This window comes from Maylandia zebra, linkage group LG16 (assembly GCF_041146795.1).
Source record: "Maylandia zebra isolate NMK-2024a linkage group LG16, Mzebra_GT3a, whole genome shotgun sequence".
Taxonomy (NCBI): Eukaryota; Metazoa; Chordata; class Actinopteri; order Cichliformes; family Cichlidae; genus Maylandia; species Maylandia zebra.
This window is the reverse complement of record NC_135182.1, coordinates 32,322,143-32,344,447: the sequence shown is the minus strand read 5'-3', so window position 1 is coordinate 32,344,447 and position 22,305 is coordinate 32,322,143. Positions and strand designations below refer to the sequence as shown.

General features: G+C 40.6%; 1 protein-coding gene across 6 annotated transcripts in view; it reads left to right on the top strand.

Annotated features, from left to right (window-relative positions):
- Positions 1 to 22,305, top strand: part of col18a1a (collagen type XVIII alpha 1 chain a) — a 76,287-nt gene that overhangs the window by 17,673 nt on the left and 36,309 nt on the right. For 2 of the 6 annotated variants that reach the window (XM_076875307.1, XM_014407655.3), the window contains exon 1: positions 17,962 to 18,657. The exons of 2 other annotated variants lie outside the window; for them this stretch is intronic. In XM_076875307.1, coding sequence (XP_076731422.1) covers positions 18,135 to 18,657 — 523 coding nt within the window. In that variant the 5' untranslated portion in view covers positions 17,962 to 18,134. Of the gene's footprint in view, positions 1 to 17,961; positions 18,658 to 18,727; positions 19,654 to 22,305 lie in introns of those variants that run through there. 2 more of the 6 variants (XM_014407653.3, XM_014407654.3) reach the window with 2 other exon arrangements.

The following is a 22,305-nucleotide window of genomic DNA, read 5'->3' as shown; positions in this document are numbered from 1 at the left end:
CAAAAGGTTGATTCTGTTCATCTGGACGTAGCATTTTCAGTGGGAGAAGGTGCTAATGTTTTTTCAGGTATGAAGAATAATTGACACAGTTATGTGAAAGACTAAGTACATCCAGTGATACAAGAGCTTATAGAACCACCTTTTACTGCAATAACTAGAAGCTGTTTTCTGCACGACTTTATCAGTTCCTCACACCACCGTGGAGGAATTTGGTTGAACTTAAACCAAGCTTAAAGTCTCAGCTTGTCTGTCAGGTTGAAGTCTAGACTGTGACTCGGCAGCACATTGATTTTTATTTGTTCTTTTGGTAGATTTGCTGATGAGCTTGGCATCATTTTCAGGGAGAATGGCCTCCGATTTCACTCTTATAGTTCGTGGTCATCTAAATAACATGTAAGGTTCCCAAGACCTGTGGCTGCAAACTGAGCCGAAATCATTACCCCTCCACCACCGTGCTTTACAGCTGGCAGAGGTGTTTGTGCTGATACAGTGTTTGGTTTTTACTATGACCACACATCTGCACTTTGGTCTCATATGTCTAAAGGACATTGTTCCAGAAGTCTTGATGTTTGTTCAAATGGCTCTGTAGTGTTGTGGTTGACAGATAATGGGCAACCAGGAAACGGGCCTGATTTGATCCCAGGAGGAGGCACAGATACTCTGGGGTTTGCTTTAGGAAGGGCATCTGAGGTAAATATGTATGTAATGTAATATCCTTGTGAGTAGGAGAAGAGCTGAAAGTAGCTTTTCTATGTGGTTTGTTCAGATGCAAGTTTGCAAACCTTAGCTGTGCTGCCATGTTCTTTTTTTTAGGGAGAAGGGGATTTCTCCTGGCAAGCCTTTCAAATAAGCAATGGTTCAGTTTTTTTCTAATTGTGCTGTCATGACCTTTACCATTTAACATGCTGAGTGAAGCCCGTAGAGTTTGAAATGTTGCTCTTGGGTATTTTTTGCAGTTTCTTTGAGCATTGCATCGTCTGACCCTGGGGATGAATTTGCTGGGAAAGTTGTGGCATTGTATTAAGACACAGCTGAATGCTTCAGACCGACAAATGAGTTGATGGACATCAGATATCACATCATAATTTTAAGTTTATCATATTTTTAAGTTCAGCTAATGAGTTTTGACATGTTTGTACTTGGAGAATTGAAATGAAATGGTGAGAAAGCTCTTAAAGTGCTGACAGTGTAGAAAAATTTCCACGTTCATCACTTTAGAGATGCATATGATCACTTCAGGTAGGATTTAGTGATATTCTGAATCACCTATAATTGAGACCACAGTAATTTCCCCATCTTCAAGTCCTCGCATGATGAAAATGATTATGCAGCCATCTGTAGCCATTCAGTGACATGACTAATGCAAAGCAACACCGGAGGAAATCCCTGTACGTCTGTTTAAAAGATTGAGGGTCATTGTAATACAAATTCAGCCATAACCTTTCCCTTTCTTTCTCTGTCCTCCTACACCCTCAGCTATACTTTTTTCCCCTAATGCGTCACAAAAGTGTTACGGGTATACAGTAAATCACATGTGGACTGAAAAACCTCTCCATCTTTTCCCCACGCCACATCCCTTTAGAAATCATTTAGACATGCACAACCAGAAACGCTGGATTTTTTGTGTGACTCCCCCGCTTGCAAATGTGGACCGTAGACAGAAGATTCATTATTTACAGCTTGCTTGTTGCTTTCTTAAAGGAAAAGGGAGGAATTCGCAAAGAGTAAAACTGCTTTCTTATAAGCTCATCTTATGCCTCGGGGGGGTAGTTTTTCACATTTGTGGGATGGGATGTTGTAAGATGTACCACTGTTTTTAAGACTGAAAGAAATAAAGTTATTGTAGGGACAAATCTCAGACAGCCGGACTGAGTCACACTGTCTTCATTCCAGGCAGCTGTAGGTGGTGGGGAGCTCCACCCTCTTTAACTGACCACAAAAAACATCAGCACCCAGGGCGATACTTTTGGTGACTGCCGTTCCTCTTTCAGCTTTTTGGTATTGCAAAGCCTGAAGCAACATGAGTGGAATGCCTTTTTATCCGTCTTTTGTCCCATTTTCTTGAACAGACACTCTTTTTGTTTTAATTGGTTAATTTAACTAGGATTGTTTTCACTTGAGGCTCTGGGGATGGGAGGATGTTTTGGGTTGTTAGTAAAGAATGAAAAGATGGACATTAATAAAAGAGTTTTGTTGGTAAGATGCGGCCTCCCCAGTTTGTTTCAGCCCAGCCTCCGATGCTTTATTTCTTTGATTAAAGTCAGAGTTGGACCATTTTTCATCCTGGAATATTTATGCAATGCTGACACAGCATCTAAACAGCTCTCTGCTCTCTTCGTATCAGATCTTTCAAGTATGCGCTGCCTGCCCTGATTGCAGTTAAAGGCGAACTCCAATTTTACAGGCTATTAGTCATGGTTAGTTTACATCAGTCTGTAAAAACATCATTAAATTTGAAAAAATAATCTCAATCATGTGAAATTTATAACGGAAAGCCTTCGTTCAGACGGTCTGAGAAATGCAGGGTTTATTTATTGAGACAAGCGGCTAAAAATGTTTAAATATGTTGTCGTAAAATGAGAAGACCGCCCTCATCTATGGTTTCTGTGGTCTAAGATATGATGCCGTATTCTGATGATGACTCAGCAGCATTTCCAAGTTTAATAGCACAGCCTTTACATGCCTGTGTCGTCTTGTCTTGCATGAAGGCTTTTCTTTGCTTACGGCAGATTATGTAGATGAAGTTCCAATGAGAACTCAAGCCCTGAGAATTTCCTCCTTTTTATCCCAGATTTCCCAACACAACATCGTCTTATGCACAGATCTGCTGAGCTAAGAGAGCAGTTCCCTGTGGATGGGCTGCTTTTTTATTTATTTATTTAATATCTAAAATGCTATTGAATATATATGGTGAAATAACAAGTTCATTGGAAGAAACTTTGGAAACTCTGACTCTAAACTCTGACATTCATTAAAAAAGGGGTTAATTTATAAATTTTTAGGTTTTCAACAAACCATTTCAAGGGACTTCATGCTTGGTTGGCTGAGTAAATTTCTGGAAATGACTCCCTTTCACTGGGAAAGTCACAGAAGAGTGCCCCTGTAACGGCCACCATCTCAGGACCTTTTGATGTTTGAACACATGCTTCGCTCATTATGGGATTAAGAGGCTGAGGAAATTGTGCAGTTGGCATTGTTGAAATCACTCAATGACTTGCAAAACTGCAAAAATATTCTGGGTTATATAGTTTCAAAAGTGAGCACACTTTTTGGTGGCATTGTTCCTGGAGTTATAGATATGGGACTATCTCCAGTGAAAATGCAAGAAGGTGTAAGGATAATGCTGATGTCTCTGTCCTCAGACCTGAAAGGATTGTGGCAAAAAAAACGCTTTGTCTAGCAGAGGCACAAATGTTTGTGAAGGTATAAACGTTTGCAAATCCTTCTTGCACGACAGTCGCCGGTGTATTGGCCGTGTGGTCAGAGAGACGTCTGGATTTCCCCTCCATCTGTTAGCAAGTTGGAGAAATTTCCGATCTACATCCGCTCACCCTGACTCATGCTCTTTCACGGCACACCAAAGTTTTTGTTTTTTTAAACTCAGTTTGGAATGAGTCAGTGAGTGGAAATAAACACTGTGTGAGGCTTTTTGAGAATAGATAACATCTTTAATGAATCCATGTAGGATGTAGGATCTGTGACACACGACATGGACTTTTAATTTAAACCTGTTCCAGTGGAGGAGAATTCAGTAAGGGTCTACATTAGGTAGCTTTGTGAATTACACAAAAGAGCTTTGCCTCCTGTGAGGTGAATATAACTAGCCACAAAAGATGCTTCAGATCTTCTGTGAATTCATGTCTCGGCATATCACCGTCTCAATCCGTTCCTGGCAAAATGACGACAGTTGGTTTGTGCTGAAGCCAAGTCTGCCAGCCTGTTTGCCGTGCCTGTTTGATTAGATGGGTGAGAAACTTTAAAGAATTCACTGTTAAACAGCCAAAGACTTCCATTGTGTAGATAGACGGCTAATTACCCGTATCTACAATCATCACAGAAGTTCAACGTGATGTGAAATCCCAGCTAAAAGAACAATAGCCACAATATTTCTGTGCAGTTTTCGTGTAAATTGCTCTTTTTAATGCTACATTGGACAAAGCGAGGCCAAACAAACACCAAAGTTCTTTTTTTTCTTCTCAAATCGATGGTTTGATCTTTCACCACGGCGCCGTTTTCCATCACGGGCGATAATTTACCTTTAAACAATCTGGCACTTCCAAAAAACCTGTTTTTACTTTAAAAACAACAACTTTGCCAAAACTTTTTTTCCCCCTTCACAAGTCTGACATAAACTGAAGGTTTTTCAAGATTTTTTTTTCTTGTTTTTATGCGGTTCTCGCTTCAAAGATCAAAGTTTGCTTCTGCGCACCACTTCCCTGAGACGACACAAACTGACAGGGATTCTCATAACTCACTGTCTTTGTGTGTGTTCTCATGTGGGGAGTAATAATAGTAAAGGCAACAATCACCCACGCACAAATAAATATGTACCAGGGCAAATCTCCAGAGGACAGTCACTTTGTATATGTTAGCACGGACATTTCACAAATGCAGCCTCTTTAAGAGAAGATGGAGAGGTCAGGGATTATTTCCATTTCCCTGCAGTCACTTCAGATGCCTCTCAGAAGTATCAGGATAATTTGTTCTCTTCTGCCCATCCGGTTATGGATCCTAATCCCCAGAGTCAACACGGCCAATTCCAGACTTCCGATCTCCGCGCTGTTTCATCTTTGTGGGAAGCAAGAATGACAGCATTGTCATCACCAGCTGGTCAAACCTCCCTTACATGCAGCTGATCAGGTAGCAAGCATTGGGGTCCCCTCCCCTCTCTGATTGGTGATGGGTTGGAATTCTTTTTCCGAGCTGTGGTCGAGACCAGTTCGCTGCTCAGTGCTGATGCATTTTTGTCTTTTGTCTTTTGACTTTTTCTTATGAGGTGATAAAATTTTGCCCAAAATTGGCCTCTTTCATGGCAGTCATATGCACAGAAAAGGAAATGTTCAGACTCGCTGTGGACAGAGTTGTTTGTTAGACAGCCACAAAAGGGAAGCAGCTGCTATGTGCAATCCATCTGCTCATCTCTCCACCTCCAGAGACACCACGACTGGTGTTTAGCAGTGGACTGTCTCTGGGGCGGGAATTAAAAATTTAAAGAAGAGACACTAATCAGACTTCACACAGGTTGTATTTACAGCGTGTAGCTTCTGGCTGTGTGTGTGTGTGTGTGTGTGTGTGTGTGTGTGTGTGTGTGGGGACAGGAAGGATTTCAGGGACAGGTATTTAATACATAAATGGAATTTAAAGAAAAAAAAAAGCCACAGTTATAGTTGAAGTGCATAGTCACAGTGTTTACCTGGTCAGTAGCTCTAGTAAGAAGTCTAAGGACTGTTTTGTTCCAGTTTATCAGAGGAGAATGCAACTTTCCTGATTTCCTTTTGACTCCTTGGGGATCTTTTTCCATCTATCTAAAAGGTTTTTGATTTCTGTTAGCGGCATTAGTCACAAGGTTCTGAATGGATTGCCATTAAAGTTTTACCTGAGGCAGGTCTTGGGCCAAACTTGCTAATCATTAACTTTTGAAGTCATCCTATAAGACTTCTTTACCATCATGAGGGCAAACATGGAAACTGCATGCTTTGTCAAATGCATATCCTATAGAAATAAGAAAACTGGGAGGAGACGCTGTCTTTATGAAGTCATGACAGTCTCCCAGAATATTCCAGTTCGGATCATGTGTAATGTAGAGGGAATTTTCAGCTCTGCTGAAGGTATGCATTCATGAAATGCTCTTGTTTTAACCTGTGGTGATGCCTCCTGCTGACCCATGAAGTACTGCTCAAATAGCTTCTTCTTCTTTTTTGCATAGTCTACAGATATCAAACTTCCCCTCCCCCACCAAAAATGCTATTGGGTAAAAGCCCAGTCATTCGTAAATATTTTTCTCATTTCCGCGCTCAAGTTTAGTACGGTAAATATGTAGCTTTACACAGTGAGACATTTTAAACCTGGTGACCCTCAAACCCTGCCCATGCCAGACAAGAAGTGTCTGGATTCCAGGTGTGGGAGAGTCCCTCTCCATTCTTTTCATGCCCACAAACCAGGTAAATGATTTGTCAGAGCAGGATGACCCTTCACTTCAAGTTCATGCAATGACTTGTTCTGCTGTAGATTTGAGGGGGAAAAAAGTGGGTGGGTGGGAGTGGGGAATTCATTTTAGGATATACAGTGGATTTATGATTTAGAGAAAAAAAGTTTTTAACTTTGTCGTTTTTTGCTTATAAATTGTAAATAAATAGATTTATTTAATAAATGCATAAATAAATATAAGTAAATTATTAACTTGAATTTTCTGTCATATAATTTCAGTCTCATTTACAGCCCGAAGCCTCGGACTGCTTTTTTTATACTCTCAGCTCTGTGATGTCATAGATGAGGGGCTATCCCTGATATGGTTATCTCAGGCACACACAGCAAAGAAAGCTTACCCACCCACTGTTTGTGAGGGGCAGCCAATCAGAAGAAGGCTTGGTTAATGTGAGGATGGCCTTAAAGGGAGAGGAGCTAAAATTAGATAAAGAATATTTTAACCTGTAGGTCATCCAGAGTTCCTCTGCTACAGTCAGGGAAGAAAATATGGTGTTGAAAATGACGTCATAGGTTCCCTGAAGTGAGAATTATAGCAACTATGAAGGAATGTGATGTTGAATAATGGTTAGAGGAAGCTATTCATCTAAAACTCCCGCGTGCAGGGTGGCTCTTTCCTGAGGGTTACCGAAACTAAATATTTAGGGTCTGTTTCCCATGACGACCTGGATGGACTGTGTCATCCTGCTTGCCTTCAGCACCGGCTTCCTGTTTCATATGCGTGTGCTGTTAGGCCCCATAATTAACCCCTCACTGATTTGGTCTCCCTCTACTGGAGGACATGGCAGATGAAACGCTTCCCGGTGTATCTGAATTTTTCACACTGTGTAAAACAGGCTTTCTTTTTGGCAGGGATTCAAAAGTAATCGTATGAGCTTCAGTCGACACATTAAACTCGTCAATTCCCATCATGTAGGAACCAAAACATCTAAACACATGTTTGTGGGGTTTTTCTGGGCTGTCCCATCAACAGCCAAAGTGTGTTTGAGTGTTGTGCCGAAGGCTTGACTGACGCAAGATTGTAGCAGAAGGAAATAAAAACCTTGTAATTACTCTAGTAGCTCTTTGAGCATCGATTGAAATGTTGACTGTGGGAGAGATAATCGTTCCTTCTTTTCTGCTACTCAGATACACTTTTAGTAGCAGTTTTTTTTTCTTCTTCAAACATGCATATTTTGACTTGAGTGGCTGTTGGCACTTGACAGGCCTCGTGTACGCTGTGTTTGGTTTTCCACAGGTGTGTTTTTGTTAGGCGAGCAGTAAAGTTTGCTTTTGGTCATTTGGTGAGGCCTGCAGCGGTAAGCATGCGGGGAACTAAATTTTACATGTCATTGTAAACATGTAACGTATGTTAGCACTCATTCATTTACACCTGTAGTTGTCAGCAGGAGAGGTGCATGACCGGGACGCATGTTGATCTCCTTATGAAAGACATTAAGTACAAAGTTGGCTGATGCTGTCTTGCTCGTGTTCATTAAAATTGCACTTGGATTACTTTTATTCCTTATGGATTTATAAAAAACTGAAGTGTGGAGGAGTGGAGGAATTTTTTAGCTTCTTAAGGGAAATCAGAAATGGTTTGAGAACCACTAAAGAAAAAAAAACATGTTTTCATCTTTGAGGCATTAAAGAAAGTTTAGTTTTAAATACACCTCAGTATTAACCTGTTTATAGTATAAACCTTAAGAAAGGATTAGTTTGAGGCAGGATCTCAGGCTTCTGTATTCCTCTCCAGAAAGTTGTGGCCCACTTTGTGGACAGTAGAGGGAGCTATTTCCCCATAGCTACACATCACCGCTGGGGGTGTGAGCTCACACCAACAATCAGATTTTCATTTGTAGCCAGCTGGTTCAAATTAGTAGGTCAGGAAAATAGCAGACATGCACATCCTAGCACCTTATAAACGCTGTGCTGACATTCTGGTTCTCCCCTGCAAACATTCACAAACCGGCCACACAACTTGTAAATTTCAAACTCAGCCGAGCACACATTTAAATGAAGAACCCTTTCAGCTTATCTCCCCTCCACGTACTTCAGTCAGCCAGGTTTTCGTTTCAGGCAGAAGATTCAATTCTCTGTCTGTCATTAGTTGCGATAACGGCTGGCAGGCATGGTGTTGAAGGCCAATTACAGTTTAGACATTTCCGGATGCTCTGACTTGACAGTGTGCTAATTAGTGGAGTCATCGCAATTACAAGAGGCCTCGAAGTAGTCCCTTTGGAGCTGGAATTTTTTAAAGATCACCAGCAGGCAGCAGGCTCTGAGCTCTTTGGTAATTTCCTGCATTGCACCTCCTTTTAATTACTCTTATCATTTGCCTGAGTGATGATTGAGCAGAGTGGAGCTTAGAGTGGTGCTTGTTGGTCTTAGATCTTACTGGTTTAGTAGACTTGGGTTACAGAAACACTGTTTGTAGTTAACTCTCACAGTCACTGTAAAGAATTCGACTTGCTGGTGCATGAGTAGAGGTTCCCAAAACATACATGTGTCGTGGGGTTTGATTAAATCTCAAGAATAAACAAAGAACCAAACTCTTAATAGCCAACAGGGAATTTTATGGTACATATACTTGACATGTTCTCAGGGTTAAACCCATGTATGGAACAGTTATCCATCTTTGATCTGCCCTGGATTGATGCTAGTGTTTACTGAGAAAATGACATTTCTCTAATGCAATAATTATGGTAAAGCATGGGTGTCTGTCTTCTATCGCATATACTGTGCACGCCTTTACCTCCTTCCTATACTGTAACAGTTGTTTAGGCACCACAGGCTACATATTCCTCTGTGTTTGTGGAATGTGTCTCTTTCAGAGTGACAGCCAAGCTGTTTCTGCTTGTCTGAGCAGGACTGCGTGGATCCCTGCAGGGCTCTGTCTGCCTGTCTGTCTCTTTCTGCAGGATACTGGGTCGCTCAGTGCAAAGATGCACCCTTTAAAAAGAAAAGAAAGAAAAAAGCAGTAGGTCTTTTCTGCTGCTTTTCAGCACATAGATTACGCACAGCATCTGCAGGGATTTCATGGGGTTGTACCTCGCCATGTGATGAGCTCCTAAGTCTTCTTCCTCTCTTTGAAGATGGAATAAGTGACGAGTTAACAAAAACAATGTTGGAGCAACTAGTCAGTGATTTAAAAAAGAAAAGAAGCTTAAGATTAGAATAATAGAAATGGTAAACACCCCTGATTAGTCTTGGGTTTGGGCCTGTATTCAGTTAACCTGCATGTCTTGAAGGAGTAAATCTTTTAAAGGACAGGAACAAACTGATGGTTGGGGAAGCTGACTCTCGTAATGCTGCGGTCTCTTTATATCGGGCAGTGGCAGAGGATGACCATGTCCATTTTAAACGATGACTCCACCCCTTATATGGGGAATTTTAGCTTCTTCAATCTGGGTGAAGATTTGCAGTGAAACAAAGCATCACAGAAGTAGCTTCATCTGAATTGTCCATCTGACTAAACTATGGGAAACTATGCACATATCTTTTCCATTTATTCATTTTTTTAATGGGAAGCTATTTATTTATTGTAGTATTTTTAGCTTTTTTGTATTTTAGCCTGAGGGTTATGAAGTTGTGGTTTTAGTGAAGCCAGGAGCAATGCTTATTTTCTGCATCTGGTAGAATAGTTGCCCGCTCTATTAACAAACCTACCTAAACGCATCAGCAAAGGAACCTGAATCTAAACGTGGAAACGGGTGTGGGTTAATGCATGCTTTAGCTATCAGACATCACAGCTTACAGTTTGTGGCAGTGTCAGTGAAGAGCTAACAACACATTGTTAGCTTACATAATTATGGCTCCAGAAAATGCCTGGTTTCACAACAATACATGTGTTACTCATACTTGAACAGCAAAACATGAGCATCACAGCCAACACCAGCTCATAAGTGAAGAGAATCTCTGACAGAGCAATCCATCAGTGTCTGGGCGCGAGTCTCAACTCAGTGTCTTTTCTTGGTATTTGTAGTACATCTGTTTGTTGTATTATATTATAATATTACTGGAATAACCGTTAATGTGAGCTACTCCTACTTATGGCTAATTCATCTGCAATTAGAAGACATAAGTCGTAAGAAACCTTCTTCATATTGAAATGAAACCCAATGTTATGTTTGCTTTTCATCAAGAGATTTTTGATGCTTGACTTTTTTGTTTCTTCCTCTTCATGTTGAACTTCACTGGTTATCTTTTCTGTTAATGGTCAACTTTTTAACCAATCAGCAATCAACCTAAGGATTACCACACTGTGCATTGCTTCACGTGTTGGCTGTATTTCCATAATCCCTCTCTTATTGTGCAACCAAACGTGCAGCCGTGAATTTGCCCCAATCCAGAAACACATCCATGAAGAGCGTGCATTACACGGACAAGATCCACCCGCATGTTTCTATTAACGGGTACTTTACATATGAATTTGAATGAGAAACCAACCACGAAATCGACCAGTCACATGTAGTAGAGCTATTGAGCCAATTGCCAACTTTAAATACTACCTCCATATTCCACTTCCTGATTCAAGTTCATTGGAGTGGAAGTTTCTATGTATTCTGTATGTTTAATTATTAATTTAAGACATTTTAACAGTTTCTAGTTTACAACAGTTCAGATGTTGCTACAGGAGGCATTTAACATGGTACCCTGCTCCTACAGGTCACTCCTGGACTGTGATAAGTGTCTGTGGGAAACAGGACTCTCTTCCCTCCTAATGTGATAGCTGTGACCTTCTGACCTCCATTCTTATTAGCCAACCCCCACCTCTCATTTCCTGGCTGTCTCTCACACACACACACTGACATACATTCAGCGGTTGGCGATCCTGCAGATGTAAGAGGATGTGATTTGAATTAGGTTCTTTCATTCTGACTGAAAGCCAGAGCATAGTGGCAGTATAGGAACACTATCTACTATCTGTCCATCTACAGCTGATAACTTGAATTACAAGCCTATAGCACGCATGTCCTGAAACAAGTGCTTCCCAGGCCTAACCTTAGGCAGTGGATTACTCCACTTCACTGACGACTGATTGTGCTTTGAAACTGGGTAAAAATAGATCCTGCTTGCAGCTTTTTTCTGTTTTGGACTCAGCTGTTTACCACTGTGTTGAAACCTGTTGCTCGGGGTTACATGAGAGAGCTTTTCTGTTTGCAAACAGGGACTTGCAGCCTGCAGAGAGAGAGTGGAGGCATGGTGCTGAAGATTATCAGATGATAGTATAACAGGCGCTTCCTCGTGCTTTTAATTTCTCCAGTTGATTCATTTTCAGATGTACTGCTGCTCGACTGTGACATGCTGGACTGATGCCCTCGCAGCTGCAGCTCAGACACGGGTGTGGTGTGTGTTTCAGCCATATATTCACTATAGTTTGTATATGTTTTTGTCTGTTTTTGTCCAGCAGATGTATTTCAACCATATGTGGCTTCGTACTGGGGATGTTAGGATGTCCTAATTAGTGTGTGTCATTTAAAACTCCCAGCTCTCCCATTGCCATGGAACGTAATGCTTGTATAACCACTAACACTGTGACTACACCATGACTCATAGCGAGAGGTTAACAACTCTCACATGCTGAAATAACATAGGTGCATATGGAGACAAGGATGTGTAAACGTGTGTGTGTGGTTGTTGCCAAAAGGCCCTTTAGCTGGACTGCCCACATGGTCTTGTGTTGTCACCCTGGATTGTACCTGGTTGGGGGTTATTTTTTCCTTTAGGGTAATAGAGACTGTATAGAAAGTCGATGGTGGAACTAGAGCTGGGCGATAGAACGATAACGATATGTATCGCGATATAACTTTTACTCGATAGAGAAATTAAGCTATCGCGATAGACCTCGCCGCTCTTGTCCTCTTTATTAAAAAAAAAAAAAAAAAAAAAAAAAAAAAAAGGTCAGCCAATCCAAATTAAGTAACGCAGAGCTGAACCAATCACAGCCGCAGCGTCACGTCGCGTGGCTTGTTACGTACAGCACAAGTGCCAAGCCACACGTGTGTTTGTTTGGGAAGCAGCCAGCGGGTAATGGAGCCAGCGCGTAATGGAGGAAATGAGTGTGCCGACTAGAAAAATCAACCGAGCGTGACCGAAGAGAAAACAGATGATGGTTCCAATGCCGGAGAGATTGTCGAACGGAAGAGCCATAGAAGTTCCGTAGTGTGAAGGTATTTCGGCTATTTCAAGTCTGACAAAAAACAGAGTAGCGTGCACTGTAAATTGTGCCGAAAGCAAGTCTGGAAATACAATAAACTGGTGCATGCGTCACACTGTGCGCAAATGAATTTCTACAATACTGTCACTGTTAATTCTACTCTCTGCAGTGTTTAAATGCTTACATATACACACAGTTACTGTCCCTCCACACATACGACTCGGTTCTGCTTCTGTGCCCCAGCTTTGTTTACTTTTTCCCACCGAGGCTTCTAGACTTCTGATTGGCCAACATTTCTGCACGGTTAGGAATCTAGCGCCACCTGCTGCTTTGGCATGTTCATAGCAGCGTTTTCCTTCATTTCTGCCTTTATGTGTGGACGGGATTATTTTTAAAACGAAAACGGAAAATCTCCGTTTTCAAAAATACCCGTGTACGTGTGGACGTAGCCTCAGTCTCTGACTGGAAGCGCTAATTCGTCATTCGGGTTTTGTCAGACTAAAGTAACTGTTTGAAAAGCTCAGCTATACAACAAGGAGAGATTGAGAATTTCCTTTTAGTTCTCAGTTTATTTGATATTGACAAAAGTTAGTCAGTTTTGTCTGTTCTTCTGTAAAACAAACTAAGATTTATTTTTAGAATTAATATTTTGTTTCTAAGTGGAATTGACAATTTAGTCTGTTTCGTTTGTTCTATTTTGAAACTTAAACGCTTTAGCGGCTGCCTTTTGTGTAGTTTGCAATATTTGCCTTTATTTATCTGAAAAAGTCTCATGTTCCTTAAGTACATCTACCCTGTTGAACTTATTATGGGAAATAAATATTTAAATAAAAACAAGCTGCTGATTATTTCACATTTTACTTGTGAGCAACGGCACATTTAAATCTTACAAATATAGTTATTTGGCTTATATCGTGATAGATATCGTTATCGCCTGAAATGAAAAAAACATATCGTGATATGAAAAAATCTCATATCGCCCAGCTCTAGGTGGAACGCATACTTTTCTCCTCTGTCAATAGTCTAGGCTATTGTGTTTCTAACTGTTATTAAATTATTTATAAATGCTATATTTAGCACATCATACAAATTGTGAGTCTGCACATGAAATGCAATATCTGAATGACAGTCAAAGTGGCGTAAAATAACGATGCGAAGTGACGGATAATTGGCTGCCTTCGGCCTCTTCTGGATTATGTTCAGAAGCTTTTTGTTGGTGTTGTAATTAGTCGATCATTCACTTCCCATTGATGGTCTCAGTCTTCAGACGCGGTCCTGGTATTAGGTTTCATGCTTTTGTCTGTGCATTGTGAGGACAGACACAGGGTAGGCCTGGAATTTCTCCTCCTTAAACATCTGAGGAGTTTAAAGATCAGGCATCACAGAAATGCAAAAGAAAAAGGCCTACCACCAAGCAGGATCTTCATAATCCTATAATGCATAGCCGATGTACCTTCATTACCTGTGGAGGACCCGAGACTTCTACCTCATGGTCTTCCTAAGCACCACCTTTTGTTTCACATTCTTCATTCATAATTTCCCCTGGCAAGTGTAGTTCAGATTTTTAGCCATCATTTTAGGTAATAATTTCAGCTAACAGTTAAATTGTTATTGATGCTTTTTTTTTTTTAATTTAAAAAAATAACATTTAGCTATAAAAATCAATTGCTATCTCAACAATAAGCTAATCAACTGTTTCTTTATTTTTTTATTTCAACCTTTTTTAACATTATTTGGACATTTTATTCCTTCATGCATTCATACCAGCTGCTATTTTGTAATCCATATGCATTCGTTTTAGTTAACTAGTAACTGCTCAGCTCAGACTGGTTTAAGTCCCTTGTTTGTTCATTTATAATTAGCTAATATTTCCATTACATGCATGGGTAGTGCAGAAGTGCTCCCCTGGGTACCTCTGTTTAGATTCTTTTCTGGATGGATCCAGATACAGCGTTTAGGGCCAAACCATAACAGTGAAAACTGATAGATTTATAATCTGAGTCCACATAACTGTTAATTAAAAACAAAAACATATTTTAGTATTGAGAAATGTGCATCGTTTTAATTTCTTGTCTTGCTAGGATATCCACTGTTCCGTTAATGTGTTTTTGTTAATGGGTGAACTGGTCCTTTGAACAAGTAGGAATCCCTGCTGAGATTATAACCCTCTGTTAGTGTGCAGGCGACCAGCACGTGACCTTAGTTAAAGGGCGGCTCTTATAGAAGACATGGTTCAACTACACATAAGCAATTTTGTCAAAAGCACCTGTTCCTTTTAAATGTATAAAAACAGGTTGTTTAACGTGCACGCCTATTCTTGGCACATTCTAGTGCACCTTAAAGGCTTTGCTGTTTAAATGTAGGGCTGATGCATTCAATGAAAAGACTTTAACTAGTCTTGCAGTAATTTTCTAGCTTCCAGCTGTGTTGTCTTCTTCTTTTATGGTTTGTACACATATTAAGGACACATATTACTTTTCACATTTTCACATGTTCATGATATGGAGATTGCCTTAGTCTAAAAGACTGATGAATGTCCTGCATTTTTTAATAAATAAACTAATCATTTTCTAGTTGTAGTGACAATCTTGACAGGGGGGGATGCATTACACGTTGGACATGCTTCACTGTCTGGCAAGTTCTAATGAAAATTTTAAATTGCGTGTCTTTGACTCACACGTGAATATACCCCCGGGGTAATTCATTGTCATCTTTAGAAAAATAACACTCCTGGTGATTCATTTTCTTTCACGCAGTTTCTTCTTTTTGTCTGGATTTAGAACGTCACGGAGGTTTGCTATCTGATTTAGTAAAGGAAACATGAAGGGCTTAGTTAAAAGAGCAAATCTTGCTGATGGGACTCCTCACAGTCTGTGGATCGTGCAGAACAGCTAGGTTTTTGTTCATGTAAAGGATGGATGGATTAGGCAGGGAATGTACCACATGATGTTTCTATTCTGCTGAGATCAGGTGAAATTTAACTTGAACTTTTCTGGGGGGAAAACAGCAAAACCTCTGTAAAGTCTAAGCTACACCATAATGAAATGCACATCCAAATGCCTGACAGAGGATTTCACAAGCTTTAGGCTAATCATTATCCATCACAAGACTCGAGTCTGTTATCCTAAAGTTTATTACCCAAGTCGCTACCACAAACTTTGGGTTTGTTTCGGTCTGCAAGACAAAGATTATCGAGCTTGTCTGACCAGTGCTCCAGACTTTCAGTTCTTTCTCAAACATTTTGTGATGGACTATGTTGCACAGCAATGCTTAAAACTCAACTTCTCAGCCCTTCTGGAACTCTCTCGCTGAGCCTGGGATCTCAGAACTCAGTTATCTTTTTATAAAGTAGATAAAATCTCATTTTTTTAAAACTTGCTTTAGAGTATTCTTTTGTCTTTCTGTCTTGTTGTGTGCTTTATTACTTACTCTTGGGAGTTATTTCCCCCAAGAGATATTATTACAATGACTTATTTAGTCAGAAGCAAACTTCTTATCATATGATTAAAGATAACAGTTTCCTTTCATCAGGATGGAGAGCGTGAAAAAGCTTGGCCTTGTGTGAAATGAGCCATACTTTCCTTCATAGGGTAACCAGTTAACAGAGCTAACCATCTTCTGCAGTTTTTATGAACTCTTTTGCATTAAATGTGTGTTGTTGAAGACTGCATTGCTCTCCTGGCGACACCCTACCAGGGCTCCAGGCTGTGGCGGTGTGAGTGTCATCATTTCACATGGTTGCATTTGTGCAAGTGCATGATGATCATTAGTCTGTTTCGGTGCGCTGCTGGCACAGCCAGCTACCGTCACTGTGGTTGAAAGTAGTACTTTATCTCTTTTTCATGTGCTTAGCAGGTGATGATGAAAGAGTGAAACACTCCATTTAAGCTGTTGTAGTGTTTTAAAGATGAAGCAGTCTGGAGCTGATTACTGTTTGCCAATGAAAGGTCCCGGCTCAGACACTTATGATGAAAGGAAGTGCAGGTGAAGGGAGGAAGAAGTGGAAATGTGAGAAAGTGCAGAACAGAAAATGTATATCAAATTCTATTAACCATATTCGTGAATGATGCCCATTAATAAACTTTTGGGACAGGAAATTTTACTGGTTCCCAGAAAAGTGGGTTCCAGCCTGAGCTCCAGCTCTAATGAAAGAGCGGTGCTGAAATGGATAAATGTTCTTCTTCAAGTAATCAGTTCTGAGAAATAAATCCCTGTTGATGCCAAAGTTTGTGTAACCTTTTGCTTTTTTTTTTTTTTTTTTAATTCCTGGATTTTGTCTTTAGCACTCCCTTAAAATTTTAATTTTAAAGTGCAGCCACCTTTATTTTCCCCACCAAAGGTTAGGGTTGTGTAATGTTTACACTTGATCTACACATTGTCATTTAGTACTGCACCACACCAGCTACACATAAGTAGAGCGAAAATTGAGTTTTATAGTTATAGTTGAAATTGCTAAATGATAAAATCAGATAATGATAGAAATGTTTGATTTGAGTTTTGCTGCCTCACGTATCAGCCACATTGATCACGAGGCGGATTTTGTTCTTTTGTAGCACCAGTGTTACCAGTGAAAAAGTTAGTGTAGGCCCCAGTTTCTATAGTCCAGACACACATAATCCTGCAGGCAGGGGTCAGTTGCATCGTTAGTGACCCCAGGCCGAGAGAGAGTGTTACAGGGTAAAGTTGTCAAGCTTGTGTCAAGACATTTCCCTATATCCATGTGGGAGCTTTATGGAGATGACCTTCTGAGTTCCCTTCTATCAGCAACTGAAGCTGCAAGCAAATGCCAACGTATAAGAAAGACACTTACGCGAACCTCCTGTTCCTTTTATCGCTAAGATCCCATTAGCAGTCGTCGAGGGTCTCTGTCAGCCAGCCCCACGGCGATATGAGAAACCAGTCTGGACAAGAAAGCGAGGCTTGGATTACTGTGTACCCACAGAGCACTGAAAACAGGCGTGTAAACTAGACTGAACAATAAAGGGCACCCTGTAGACAAGGGACAACTAATGCACAGACAATGGGTTATGTTGGAGCGCTTAAGCTTGTGAAAGAAAATGGGACCAAGAATTTGCATTAAGAGATGATATTGATGATCAAAAAATGGACATTTCTCTTTCTTTACATGAGTCTTGACTGTCATTTGGAGATATTCCATACAAAAATACGATTACGCCAATAAATGACTGTTGTTAGATTATATTTAAATATAACCACACCGCAATGGCAACTTCTTTTCAGTAATTGGTGGCAATGGACCAAGACTAATTCAGTCTTTGAGGGATCTCAGCACCGCTCCTTGTGCTTCAAGCTTGTAACAGTATATAATTGAATCTTTTTGTTGGAATGTGACCACAGTTTACATTTTTTTGTAAGTCTGTGGTTTTCATATTATCGTAGATTAACAAAGCAAACAAATCAAGGGCAAATTGCTCCTGTCTGTAAAACACTAGAAAGCATCAGTATTGTGCTGTGAAAAGAAAGGCTGCTGTAATTTCAAGGTATCAGTCAGCGGGAGAGCTCGCTTTTCATTGCTCTGACAAAGGGGGAAGGAGGAGTTAGGGGAATAAATATTGCCAGAGCAGCCAATACGGAGACCACCTCCTCCTCCTGCTTTCCCTCTCTGCACTCTTTTGAATGGGGCACTCCTCTTCAGTTCTCCTCTCTGTTTAGTGAAGTGTGTGTAGAGACAGAGCTGAAGGAAAAGTGTGTGTGGAGTGACTGTGTGGACATGTCATAGTTCACTCTGTGAGTCTAATCGAGCCGGTGGACGTGATTAAGACTTGACATTATGGTTATGATGAGGATCCAGTTTGGACTTGTGATTTTGTTGGCTCAGTGGGTAGTCCACTCTGATGCCTGGCTGTGGTCCTGGACTGATACGGCAACTTCAGCCCCAGCGGTAGACCCCGAGGGATCTGGCAGTCCAGCAGGTAGTGGAGAACCGCCGTCAGAAACTATTGCGAAAATTGGAGAAGAGATCATTGATGAAGGACATCAGATGGAAAAAGCTGTGCAGACCTTGGATCAGACTCCTGAGGCTCTTAAACTGAACACTGTAGTGTCAACAACAGAACCAGAGAATGAACATGAGTCAGAAAACTTTGCTACAGGGATGTCATCACACACAAGTAAACCTGGTAATGCCACATCTTCACCAATAAGTTCTGAAGGATCTGAAAACTCAACCTTTACAGGAAATGTAACAAGACTCAGATCTGACTTTGGATCTGAATCTGCATCAGACAATGGGTCTGCAACAGGAACTGAAACTAGCTGGCGATCAAGATTTGGAACCCACAAGGCTCAAAAAGGTGCAGTAACGAACACCACTCGTAGTGAGTTAGATGGTAGAGTTAGTGGAGATGAGGACCACAGTCTTGGCAGCACAAAATCAGGGCAAAGTCTCGAGTCCCCCAACAACACGAGAGGAAATGGAAACAGTAGTTCTAGTTCGAATGCTATTGACTTCAAATTAACAATATATTCACATGAAAGCCAAGAAGATTTATTAACCCCAACTGTAAGCTACAACTCCCTAACGACTATTGAGGTATCTAAGGATCATCAACAAGTGAAAGTTACTCATTTACTAAGTGGTAAATTTATGGCTAACCAGAAACTTGTATCTAACCAAGCATTACAGAGTAGCAAAGCTCCACTTGCCAGCCAGGTACTTTCTACAACTAAATCCCCCCAAATCTCTAAAAGACAACCACAAATAGATAGCAAGAGCCCAGACACGACCTTAAGATCTATAGATTTCCAACCCAATAAATCACTGATAATAAGCCAGAAAACTGGTCACATCCCAGATGCTACTCAGTCAACAATAAGTGGGAAAAAACTGAACCAAGCAATCTTGTTCAGCCAGACAGTTGCAGTTAGTGAGCCAACAACTATAAAACAACCAGAAGTAGGTAGGCCAGCACTGGATGCTGAATCCCCACAATGCTTGTTGCTAGACACCGCTCTTCCTTTCTGCTCCTCCATGGCTGGGCAATGGTTTGTCGTGCCCAATTACTTCAACCAGAGCAGTGTGGAGGAAATCCAAGCACTCCTCAATGAGTGGGCTTGGCTGTTGAATTCTCAATGCCATCATAGCGTGGAGTGGTTTTTCTGCCTCCTTTTGGTACCAAAGTGTGGCTCTTTGGCCCCGCTGCCTGTGTTACCTTGCCAGAGTTTCTGCGAAGTCTTGCGGGACAGTTGCTGGACGCTCCTGGATGAGGGACGCCTCCCTGTGGAGTGCCACACTCTACCTGATGAGGAGGAGGATGGGTATCAGTGCTTGTCAGTTAGTAACCAGAAAGGTAATTACTGGCTCAAATGAATCTTGTTTTGGGATTCATTTTGAACCAGTTTTGAAACCCCCCCCCCCCCCCCCCCCCGAGTCCGTCTGGTATTTTTCACACTATGAAATACCCTCTCAATTAATCAAGATTTGTCCCTGTCAGCACCGAATGAGATGTATTAATTAATTATTTCCCATCCCAAAAGAGCATGCATACTTATTTTTAACTTGAAGTCTAACAAGCATGATGCCAGTACTTTGTTTAACCTGCTGCATGTATATGTGCTGTGTACTGTATGTGACTTACCTTGTGAAGGTCATAGTATACCAGCACCCTCCTACACACGCACACACACACACGCATGTATTTCCTTTTTGAGTAATTATATTCAAAGGGTAATACTTTGCTCAGATGATAATTATTTGCTTTATTACAGTAATGTTATATGTAATTATATACTCAGTCTTGCCAGATGAAATAATTTCAATTCAAACAACCTTTCCAGTTTAACTACAAAGCTCTTAAAGCCAGACTGTAACACAAGAAAACACAAGTTTGCGAAAAGATTATTTTGGCTTTGCAATTATCTGGCATAAAATACAAATGTAATTATAATTATTTAATCATATTTATATAATTTTCTTGTTTGGTTTTTTTTTTTTTTGCATTGCATTGCAAGACTAAAGAAATTGTAGATGCCTCTAATGAATGCATCTGAAACTGCAGAAGGCAATCTTCTCTGATATGTGCATGAAATGTATAACTTCAGCATATCTCTTTTGACAGTGAGTGGTTTGCAGGCTTGATGTGCGTTTGTCTGTTTAGGAATGGACACAGTAGCTTGGCATGCATGGGAAGCACTCATATTTGCATCAGTGCTTTTTAGATATGTGTTAATTTTTAGAACAAAATATTTCTCACAGCTGGACTAGGATGACATATTTCAACAGGTAAAGAATTTAAAGGTGGAAATAAAAAGAAATTAAAAGCAGCTGTTTCTCTCCTGCTGTGGTTGCACAGTTTAAAAAGGTGCTTTATAATCAATATTTTATAACAAATGATAGGATGGTTCTGTCACTCAGAAGTGTTAAGGTGTAAATTTCCAAAATAAACTAGTAGTTACAAATTGCTGATAAATATTTAAAGATTATAAGGACCAGTGTGCACTCAGCTGTCCTCTCAAAGACTGATATGTGCAGCACATGCCCCTAGTGACCATGAAATGCTGGAAAAAATGACTCATCTGTTTATTGCCAGTGGGCACCGATTCATGAGAGAAGTCTAACTCTGTTTTAGATGATCTTTTTCTAGAAAATCTTTTTTTAAGCCTGTTCCCTGATGCTGCACTTCTGCCCTGTCTCCCAACACTCTCCGTTTGTATCTCTGGGAGTTCAAGATTATGTCTTTTTACAGCTTCAGTATCTCTGTGGCAGCTTGTTCCACTGACAGACATGAGTGAACAAGATGTTTCTGGTTCCTGGACTAAGTGACACACGTGAGCCTAAATAAATTTGAACTGTTTTACTTTTGGTTTATTGGCAAATGAAGTCATGGAGGATTAGGGTACCTTTACTGGTCGTCAAACTTAAAACATTATTCTGCCACAACCGCATGCACGTTTTTTTTGTGGGTTTTTTTGTGTTTTTTTTTTTTTTTTAAATGTTGTAGACACAGTAATGCGGAAAATGCAGACAGGCCTGCAACACACTGGAAGGATCAATCGTGTTGCCTTCTTTATATCCTGAGGGCAGGTTTTGTTGCAACTCTAGAAGATAGTTCATCACCCAAGCATGCACGTTGCTTGTGAAAGTTGCCTCAAGGTATAACCGGAGTGCTCTCAGTTACTCTAAATCTTTCTGGGATAGATTGAAATCCACTGCAGTCAACACCATCTGGTATGACTCAAACAACAATCCACTGAAGCACATGGCTTGGTTAGAGTGATGGCTGAATAGATGTGATGAAAAGCATTGCTCTGCTGTAGAGTTACTACTGCACCTATAAAGTCTCCTCAGCCCCAAGTACTAAGGATATCTAATAAACTTTAAATTCTACTGTATGCTGCCTGTAAACAACTGCCTACTGATTTTATATTCTTCCTAATAACTAAATATGTCTCTTCCTGTTTCTCACTGCAGCAACCTCTGCTCACGCTTAAGGTTACACATACTGTAGATGGCCAAGAAAATATTTTAAAGCCAAAAGTGCTTTATTTCTCAGTTTATTTGCCCAGTATCTTTCTCTAAGACTGTACCCACCCGCTTACAAGCCTTTCAGCTTCTAAACAGAGCCCTTACATGTAGTATCTGAAAAGCCTCAACCCCACTTTACTATTTCAAGTTTGGGAGGAGGGCAGTCATACTCTCTATTTTGTCTTTGACCTTAAACCAGCACACTCCTACGTCATGCAAATATAACTTGTAATGCAAATGTTTCATGACATGCTGCCATCTTGGTCAGTTGATATTTTGGGTGAATTGAAGACAGACCCACTGGCATGGGTTGAAAAATACAAAGGAACAGTTTATACACTAAAATTACTGGCTGCAGTGTTGATGCATCCAAGCGGGAGATTCATGTGGGGAGTTTGTTTGAGGGTGGTGGGAAGGGAGATTGTTTTGCTTTTTGGCCTTTTTAGTGATGATTTGCATGGTTGTCTCTTCCCAGCTT